General features: G+C 41.7%; 1 protein-coding gene across 1 annotated transcript in view; it reads right to left on the reverse strand.

Annotated features, from left to right (window-relative positions):
- PSMC1 (proteasome (prosome, macropain) 26S subunit, ATPase, 1) overlaps window positions 1–5,288 on the reverse strand; it is a 29,351-nt gene extending 24,063 nt beyond the window's left edge. The window contains exon 1 of the mRNA XM_006839578.1: window positions 5,250–5,288. Coding sequence (XP_006839641.1) covers window positions 5,250–5,252 — 3 coding nt within the window. The 5' untranslated portion in view covers window positions 5,253–5,288. The remainder of the gene's footprint in view (window positions 1–5,249) is intronic.
- Between the last annotated feature and the right edge of the window lie 5,139 nt (window positions 5,289–10,427).

The following is a 10,427-nucleotide window of genomic DNA, read 5'->3' on the forward strand; positions in this document are numbered from 1 at the left end:
TATGATTTGTTGAATGTAAAACTGATGATCTGTAAACTTTTACTCTTATCTATAATAAAAACCTTAACTGGAAGCTCCATTCTGACCACCTGTTTATGAACCATCAGCTGTTTGAACTCTAGCCTCACAACCGAGTCTCCTAGGCCCAGTTTCTCCTCTCACCAATTCAGCTGTAACTTTCTAAAACTCCTTTCGTAACCCTCCTCCAAAACCCTCCCCTATTCTCTAGCACTTACGGTGCTTGCATGTCTAGCCCTTGTCAAACAAGCTACAACAAATCTGTCAAGGTTCACCTGCCCTTCCCATGAGACTGCATGCTGGAACTCACAAAAGGACATTTTTCTGACTGGGTCCTGCACTTCCTCACCTCTGGGGCCTTTAGCATTTTATTTCTCAGCCTCAAAGAACCATAATAAGCGTACTGGGTAGCACAAGTGGTTTGTGATTGCTGCTAACCTAAAGGTTAGTGGTTCAAGCCTACTCACAGAGGTTCTATGGAAGAAAGCCCTGGCAATCTACTTTCTAAAAGATTACACCCAGGTCTATTCTGTAACATGGGCTCACCATTAGTGGCAATCACCTCAATAGCAACGGGCTTTACTACCTGCCATGCAACATGGTGAACACTCTCACGGCACGACTTCATAGAATTTTATAGACACTATGAGGTAGCTAAGGAGCTCTGGTAACGTACTGGTTACAAATCGGACCGCTAACCTCAAGGTCGGCAGTTCGAAACTACCAGCTGTTGACGGGAGAAAGATAAGGCTTTCTGCTCCCGTACAGATTTACAGCCTCGGAAACCCTGTACAGGGTCGCTATGAGTCAGAACTGACTCGATGGTACTTAACAACATGAGGTAGCTACTGTTATCAGCCCTGATTTACAGAGCAGGAAATCGAGGCCCAGAGTGGTTAAGTGACTTGTCAGAGATGGAGGCAGAAATCATAATCAGGGCGATGAACACTGAAGCCAGAGTGTTTCTTCACTGTGTGGATATCAGTCCATCAGAGCAAAGACTGTAGCCATCACAGCCTCCCCCATTTCCTCCTTGATGAGGACAATGTTATTGTGCTTCAAGGGGCTGTTGTGAGGGATACATGAGAAAACACTGGAAAAGCACCTGAAATGTGCGGATCATGCTTAGAATATTATCAAAAGGCTTTAACAGATGTATAAGACTTCAACTGGACGTTGTCAAAAATGAAATGCATAAAGATCAATATTCTAGGCACGGCACACAGCCACCAATGAGCTGAAATGGAAGGGCACTGACTATTCTGAATCTGACAATTACATGGTTTACTATGCCAGGAACGACAAATTGAAGTGAGATAATGTCATATTCATCATCAAGAAGAACATTTCAAAACCTATCCTGTATAATATCTTGTTAAACGCAGTCAAGTCGGTTCCAACCTACAGCAACCCTGTAATAAGGTTTCCAAGGAGTGGCTGGTTAGCTTGAACTGCCAACCTCGCAGTTCAAACTGACTTTGCAGTCCAGCGCATTAATCCTCACCAGAACTTCCATGATGCAAGACAGACCAGTTAATACCACTAACAATCATATTTATGCACTAAACCACTAAAGCCAGTGACGATGAAATTGAAGAATTCTACCCCAACTTCTTCCATCTGAAATAGATCAAAGATGCAATCAAAATGTATTGATAACTACTGGTGACTGGAATGCTAAGGTTGGAAACAAAGAAGGATCAGTCATTGGAAAATAAGGCCTTGGTGATAGAAATGATACTGGAGATCACATGATAGAATTGTATAAGACCAATGACTTGCTCATTGCAAACACATTTTAAACAACATAAAAGAAGACTATACACATGGACCTCATCAGATGGAATACATAGAAATCAGATTAACTACATCTGAGGGAAGAGATGGTGGAGAAGCTCCGCATCATCAGCCAAAACAAGCCAGAAAAGACTGTGAAACAGACCATTAATTGCTCATATGCAAGTTCAGCTGAAGCTAAAGAAAATTAAGACAAGTCCACAAGAGCTGAAACATATGCTTGAACACATCCCACCTGAATTTAAAGCTCATCTCAAGAACAGATTTGATGCATCAGGCACTAATGACTGAAGACCAGAAGAGCTGTGGGATGACATCACACAAGAAGAAAGCAGAAGGTCATTAAGGCTGCAAGAAAGAAGGGGAAAAATCAAAATGGATGTCAGCAGAGACTCTGAAACTTGCTCTCCAGCATAGAGATACATAAGCAAATGGAAAAAATGAGGAATTAAAAGCGCTGAACAGATAGTTTCAAAGGGCAGCTCAAGAAGACAAAGTCAAGCATTATAAAGAAATGTGCAAAGACCTGGAGTTAGAAAACCAAAAGGGATGAGAAAATTCAAGCATCAGCTTGCAATATTGAAGGATTCCTGGTGTGGGGTTGGAGCCTAATGAGTCAGTCTGCAAAGTTGTTTGAACTGCAAGGTAGGTGGTTCAAGCTCACCAGCTGCTCCTCAGAAACCCTACATAAGGTCGCTATGGGTCGGAATCAACTCGACGGCACTTAACAACAACAACAGAAGGGCAAAATGGAGTCCTAGTGTGGCACTATGGGATAATGCACTAGACTGCAAGGTTGGTTTGAACTGCAAGGTCAGTGGTTCAAATTCACCAGTTGCTCCTTGGAAACCTATACAGGGTCACTATGAGTCAGAATTAACAACATGGGTAAAATATCCAATGATTCAGAAAGCATCAAAAGATAAAAGAAACAGAGTCACTGTACCAAGAAGAAACAGACACTGTTCAACCATTTCAAGAGACAGCATGTGATCAAGAGCCAATGATCCTAAAGGAAGAACTCCAAGGTGCACTGAGGGCACTGGCAAAGAACAAGGCACCGGGAATTAATGGAATACAAATTGAAATCTTTTAACACCCTGATGCAGTACTGGAGGCACTCACTTATCTATGCCAAGAAACTTGGAAGACAGCTACATGGCCAACTGATTGGAAGATATCCATATTCGTGCCCATTCAAAGAGGTGAGCCAACGGAATATGGAAATTATTAGACAGTATCATTCATATCATATGCAAGTAAAATTCTGCTAACGATAATTAAAAGTGGCTACAACAGTACACTGACAGGGAACTGCCAGAGGTTCAAGTCAGATTCAGACAAGGATATGGAACGAGGGATATCACTGCTATGTTAGATGGATCTTGACTAAAAGTGGAAAATACCAGAAAGATGCTTTACTGACTACGCAAAGGCTTTTGATTGGTTGAATCATGACAATGGACAACATTGTGAAGAATGAGTATTCTGGAACACTTACACAGTGTTCACAAGGAACCTATACACAGACCAAGAGGAAGTCATTCCAACAGAACAAGAGAACACAGAACGGTTTTAAATTAGGAAAGGTGTGTGCCAGGGTTGTATTCTTTCACTATACTTAGTAATCTGTATACTGAGCAAGTAATTCAAGAAACTGGATTATATACAGAAGAATGTTGTGGCATCAGGATTGGAAGAAGACTCATTGTTGTGGTTGTTAGGTACCATCGAATCGGTACCGACTCATAGCGACCTTATGCACAGCAGAACGAAACATTGCCCATTCCTGGGCCAATCTCACTACTGTTGCTACTTGAGTCCAACAATACTGCCACTTTGCCACTCCATCTCGTTGGGGATCTTCCTCTCTAGCAACCTGTAATATGCAGAAAATACAACCTTGCTTGCTGAAAGGGAAGAGGAGTTAAAATACTTACAGATGAAGATCAAAGAGCACAGCCTTCAGTATAGATTGCATCTCAATGTAAAGAAAACAAAAATCCTCACCAGTGGACCAATAAATGACATCAAGATGAATGGAGAAAACATTGAAATTGTCAAAAGACTTCATTTTGCAACCATTAACACTCATGAAAGCAGCAGTCAAGAAATCAAACATTATTGCATTAGACAAATCTGCTGCGCAAGACCTCTTTAAAGTGTTGAAGAGCAAAGATGTCAGTCAGCTTGAGGACTAAGGTGCGGCCATGGTGTTTTCAACAACCTCATATGCATGCAAAAGCTGGGCAGTGAATGAGAAAGACTGTAGAAGAATCGATGCATTTGAGTTAAGGTGTTGGAAGAAAATACGGAAGAAAATACTCAAAGTACCATGGACTGCCAAAAGAAAAAACAAATCTGTGTTGGAAGAAGTGCTCCTTAGAAGCCAGAATGGTCAGACGTTGTCTCTCATACTTCGGACTATTATCAGGAGGGGCCAGTCCCTGGAGAAGGATATCATGTTTGATAAGGTGGAGGGTCAGAGAAAAAGAGGAAGACCCCCAACAAGATGGAGCGACGCAGTTGCAGCAGCAACAGGCTCAGGCGTAACAAAGATTGTGAGGTTGGCGCAGGGCCCGGCAGTGTTTCGTTCTGTTGTGCATAGGGTCGCTATGAGTCACAACAGGCAGGATGGTACCTAACAAGACGACTCTGGAACCCGTAGCGTCTGTTCCTGAGACAAGCTCATCCCGTTGCCATCGGAACTCTCCTGCGCTGATATCCCCACGGGCGACGCCCTCACTTGAGCTGCGTCTCCACACTAATCTCCCCTCTCAGAGGGGTCTCTGCTGCCCCCCAGCCCGCCCCATCACATCGTATTACAGGGTCCTTTTGTTTACGGTCTGCTCTCTCTCTCCTTCTAGAATGGAAGCCCCACAGAGGCAGAATCTTGTTTTGCCTCCCGAGTTCAGCGCCGGGCACAAAGTTGTGGCTCAGTCCACATTTGTTAGTGGATTCATAAATGTAGCCGTTTTTCTTATTCCTACTGCCACCATGGGACCTCCCTTCGATTTCCAGCTGTTGTACAGTCGTCCCCCCAGCCCGCGAACCCTCCTCCGCAACAAAAACCAATCTCTTCCTCTTCTCGATTACATCAGTTTCTCCGAACGGCTCAAAGGGTGCCCGCTGGAACCCCCGCGCCGACCCCGGCGTCCTGGCAGAAGCAGGAGCAAGGCCGGAGACCTGAGCCGCTGGGCCTCCCAGAGCTCGCTCGAGGACCACTGACGCCGAGCTCCGGCCCTAGCCCCTCGGGCAAGGCCCGCTGCTCTGTCCCGGTCCGCCGGGCCTGAACACTCTCTCTAGGAGTTCTGTCACGCGGGGAGGGATGACCAAGCTCCTCAGGCTCCTAGGACAACAGCCTCCTTCTTTCCTCCCAGCCCGTGCCAGCCCTAACACACAGCGACCACCAGCCGAAGCCCTGAGTCACTCACCATCTTGCCTCGGCCGCTTCAGTCACCGCTGCAGGAAGTCCGACGCCAAGATAGCCCGTCAGAGGCGGAAGTTGCCGAGAGAAGTTACGGAAGCTGATAGGCGCCAAATCCCTCGCGGACGAAATTGCGTTCCCGTCGTTTTTGGGAGGCGGAGGCGGGTTGGTTGTTTCAAGGATACCTGGTGCATTCTATCAAATGCAAAATTAACTTAAGAGCATAATGTGAACCTTATAAATGTTGTTCTTGAAAAGTTTTAAAGTCGCTGTTATTAGGTTATTGTCAACCATTTAAGACAATTACCACGATTTTCAACGAGCTAGGATGGCTTTAAAGGAGCTCTGGTAGCTTAGTGGTTATGAGTTAGGCTCCTAATCACACGGTCAGCTGTTCGAAATTACCAGTCGTTGCGCGGGAGAAAGATGAGGCTTTTTGCCGTCGTGAGGATTTACAGGGTCGCTATGAGTCGGAACCGACTTCACGGCACACCACTACCACCAGGACAATTATAAAAATAGGAAATATTTTAAATATGCAAAGACCTTAGCGGGGAAGAACATTACTTATTACTCCCAAGCGCTGAAATAGCATTGGGAAATGTAAAGTTGACTTATACTTTTACACAAACATTGAAATTCTTACTGGGTCTGTGGAACTGAACTGCTTATTTAGGAGTATTTATCTAATAAATCGCCTAAATCGAGTATGCTTTTTTCTGATGACCTGTGACTTGTAGTGATGCCAAATGTTAAACTTCTCATCTTGAATCTAGTTGGTTAAGCTCATTATTTATTAAATCCATAAGACTAGTAGAATGATGGCAAACGTATCATCTTCCTCTGGAAACTTCTACCATGGTGGCATTTTGCTAAACTGGAGACACATTTACTTCATCTTCTTCTGCTGATTCAGATTGATTTAGGGAATTGGTTTGTGAAATGCTCAAAATCTTTATCAACATACAACAGGTTGATAAATTACTCCTTTCTTTTTATCGTCATTAAAACATGGAAAGTCTTGACTATGTTGACGTTTGATCTATACTTACAAGTCTGGTGTCTACATGACACATGAAATCACGTGCTAGGATATAGGTCAGCCAGTGTTACAAAGATTATCTAGACAATCTGTGTAACCTGGAGAAATGTAGAATTCCACAGATGGGGAAGCATTGGCTAACAACCCAAAATTTAAAAGACTTAAATGATGAAGGACATGCTAAGGGCGGAATTACCTTCTTAATGAACAGCAAACATGCTCATCCTTTTCTCTCTATCTCAGACCCTCAATATATTCCTCTCTGTTGCAGCCATCTTTTTAGCTCCTCCTTTCTCCCTCTTGCACTTTCTACCCTCAATGTAAAGACAACAAAAATCCTCACAAATGGACCAATAAATAATGTGATAAATGAAATGAAGGAGAGATTCAAGAGTCCCATTTTACTCGAATCCATAATCATTACTTATGGAAGCAGCAGTCAAGAAATCAAACAACGTATTTACATTAGGCAAATCTGTTGCAAAAGACATCTTCAAAGTGTTAAAGACCAAAGATGTCACTTTGACGACTAAGGTGTGCCTGACCCAAGGCATGATATTTTCAATCACCTCATATACATGCAGTAGCTGGACAGTGAAGACAGAAGGCAGGAGAAGAATAGATGCATTTGAATTATGATGTTTGCAAAGAATACAGAATATAACATGGAGTGCCAGAAGACCAAATTACATCTGTTTTGAAAGAAATGTGTTCTATTGTTCCTTAGACGCGAGGCTGATGAGACTTCATCTGTTGCTCTTTGGACATGTTGTCAGGAAGGACCAGTCCTGGAGAAGGACATCATGCTTAGTAAAGTGGAGGATCAATGAAAAAGAGGAAAACCCTCAACAAGATGGACTGATGCTGTGGCAATAACACAGAACTGATCTTTTTCAGTTAAGTGTTTCAAGTCCTTTTCACTTCCAGCAAGCAAGTTGTATCAGCTACATATTGCTGGTTGTTAATGACTCTTCCTCCAACCCTGATGCCATGTTCTTCTTCATATAATTCACTTTCTCAGATTATTTGCTCAGTATACAGGTTGAATAAATATGGTGAAAGAATGCAACCCTGGAACACACCTTTCCTGATTTTAAACCATTCAATATCCTCTTGTTCTGTTTGAATGACCACCTCTTGGCAAATCTGCAGGTTACTTATGAGCAAAACTAAATGTTTATCCATTCTTTATAATGCTATCAATAGTTTGTTATGATCCACACAGTCTAATGCCTTTGCATAATAGATAAAACACAAGTAAACATCTTTCTAGCGTTTTCTGCTTTCAGTCAAGTTCTATCAGACATCAGCAACAGTATCCTATGCTCCTCGTCCGCTTTGAATCCAGCTTGAATTTCTGGTAGCTCCTCCCTGTCGATGTACTGTTGCAAGCATTTTAAAACGATCTTCACCAAAATTTTACTTGCATGGGATATTAATGATATTGCTCGATGATTTCTGCATTTCTTTGGATCGCCTTTCTTTAGAATGGACACAAAGAGATACGAATCTCTTCCAGTCAGTTGGCCAGGTAGTTTTCCTTTCAAATTTCTTGGCATAAAAGTATGAGAACTTCTAGCATTGCATCAACTTGGTAAAACATTTCAATTTGTATTCTGTCAAGTACGGGAGCCTTAGTTTTTGCTAATACCTTCAGTGCAACATGGACTTCTTCAGTATCACTGGTTCTTGATCATATGCTATATTCTTGAAATGGCTGAACATTGACCATTTCTTTCTTTTTTTTTTAAACTTTGTATTGTGACTTGAGTGAAGGGTCACAGAGCAGATCATTAGTTTCACGTTGAACAAATCACATACTTTGCTTCATTATATGGCTTCAATCCCCTCCCTGCACCAACACCAACTCTATGGCAAATACATTTTTTAAATAACATAAAAGATTATCATACACATGGACCTCACACCAGATGGTACACAGAAATCAGATTGACTATAGCTGAGGGAAGAAAAAGTGAAAAAAGCTCCGCATCATCAGCCAAAACAAGCCAGGGCAGACTGCAGAACAGACCATCAATTGCGCGTATGCAAGTTTAGCTGAAGCTGAAGAAAATTAAAACAAGTCCACGAGAGCCGAAACCTAACCCTGAACGAATCCCACCTGAATTTAAAGCTCATCTCAAGAACAGATTTGATGCATCTGGACTTTATTCACTCCAACCTCTGCATTCCGCCCTGTGTCTCCCACCACCTGTTTCTTTCCTCTGCCAACCTCACTCCGGTTGTATATTGCCTGCTCCGTCACCCACTTGCCCATTTCTTTTAATACAGTGACTCTGTGTATTCCTTCCATTTTCTTTTGATGCTTTTTGCATCATTTGTTCAATATGTTGCCCATAGAATCCTTCAGTATTTCAATTTGAGGCTTGAATTTATTCCTTACTTCTTTCAGCTTGAGAAATGCTGAGCACGTTTTCCCTTTTGGTTTTCTAAGTCCAAGTCTTTGTACATTTCATTATACTTAACTGTTTTCTCAAACTACTCAGTTAAATGATTGATACAACTCTTTTACTTATAATTTCTCCTACTTGCTTTAAATTCTCTTTGTTCAAGAACAACTTTCCAAATCTCTTCTGACATCCATTTTGGTCTTTTCTTCTTTTTAATAACCATTTGCTTTCTTCATATATGATGCTCTTGATGTCATCCCACAACTCTTTTGGTCTCCATCATTAGTGTCTAATGCATCACATTTGTTCTTGAGACAGTCTCTAAATTTAGGTGGGCTGTATTCAAGGTCATATATTGACTCTCTTAGACTTCTTTACATTTTCTTCAGTGTCAGCCTAAACTTGCAGAAGAGCAGTTGATGGTCTGTTCCGCAGTCACTCGCTGACCTTGTTTTGGCTAAGGTTACTGAGCTTTTACATTGTCTCTTCCCACAGATGGAGTCAATTTGTATTGACCTCACTTGTGTATTCCATCTGGCGAGGTCCATGTGTATAGTCACTTGTTATGTTGATGAAAAATGATAATTGCAATTAATAAATTGTTGGTTTTGCAAAATTTTACCATCAAGACCACATTTTCCAACTGCTGATCCTTTTTGTTTCCAACTTCTGCATTCCAAGCACCAGTAATTATCAACGCATCTTGACTGTGTGGATGATCAATTTCAGACTGAATAAGTTGGTAAAATTGTTCAGTCAGTGTCTTCATTGTTAGCTTTAGTGGTTGGTGCGTGACTGTGAATAATAGTCATATTAACTGGTCTTCCTTGTAGACATATGGGTATTATCATATCACAGACAGCATTGTACTTTAAGATAGATATTGAAATACTTTTTTTGACAATGATGCAACACCATTCCTCTTCAATTTGTCATTCCCAGCATAGTAAACCATATGATTGTCAGATTCAAAATGGCCAATACCAATCCATTTCACTAATGCCTAATATATAGACTTTTATGCATTCCATTTAATTTTTAACAACTTCCAATTTTCCTAGATTCATACTTCATACATTCCACATTCTGATTATTAGGATGTTTGCAGCTGTTTCTTCTCATTTGGATTAGTGCCCCATCAGCAAATGAAGGTCCAGAAAGCTTTGCTCCATCCACATTATAGTCAACTCTACTTGGAAGAGGCAGCTTTTCCCTAGTCATATTTTGAGTGACTTCCAATCTGAGAGGGCTCATCTTCCAGCATTGTATCAGACGACGTTCTACTGCTATTCATGGGTTTTCAGAATAATTCTGAAATGATCTGCCTCTCCTTCTTCCTAGTCTGTCTTATTCTGGAAGCTCAGCTGAAGGTAACTTGTCCACCATGAGCATCCTGCTGGCATTTAAAACACTGATTACACAACTTCCACAACTGAAACCACCACAGTCTAACAGACTGACAAAGAAGCGGTGAAGGGTATGAATATGTTTGTATTTGTTCAGAAAGGGGTATTATTTGGGGTTAAAAATCCAAAGTCAAGCTATGAAGGAACAACATTGAGCCAGGAAACCATGAGGAAAGCAAGGTCTTAAACCCAAGCCAAGTCCCAGTTTGTGATTCAGCAGTCATGAAACTCGTCCCTTAAGTTTCCTTCTCTGTATAATGGGAATAATATTCACCTCATATTTTCAGGGGAATTTCAGTAGACTGGTTGAAGTTGTCAAAAAATTG

The sequence above is a fragment of the Chrysochloris asiatica genome, unplaced genomic scaffold (assembly GCF_000296735.1).
Source record: "Chrysochloris asiatica unplaced genomic scaffold, ChrAsi1.0 scaffold00025, whole genome shotgun sequence".
NCBI lineage: Eukaryota > Metazoa > Chordata > Mammalia > Afrosoricida > Chrysochloridae > Chrysochloris > Chrysochloris asiatica.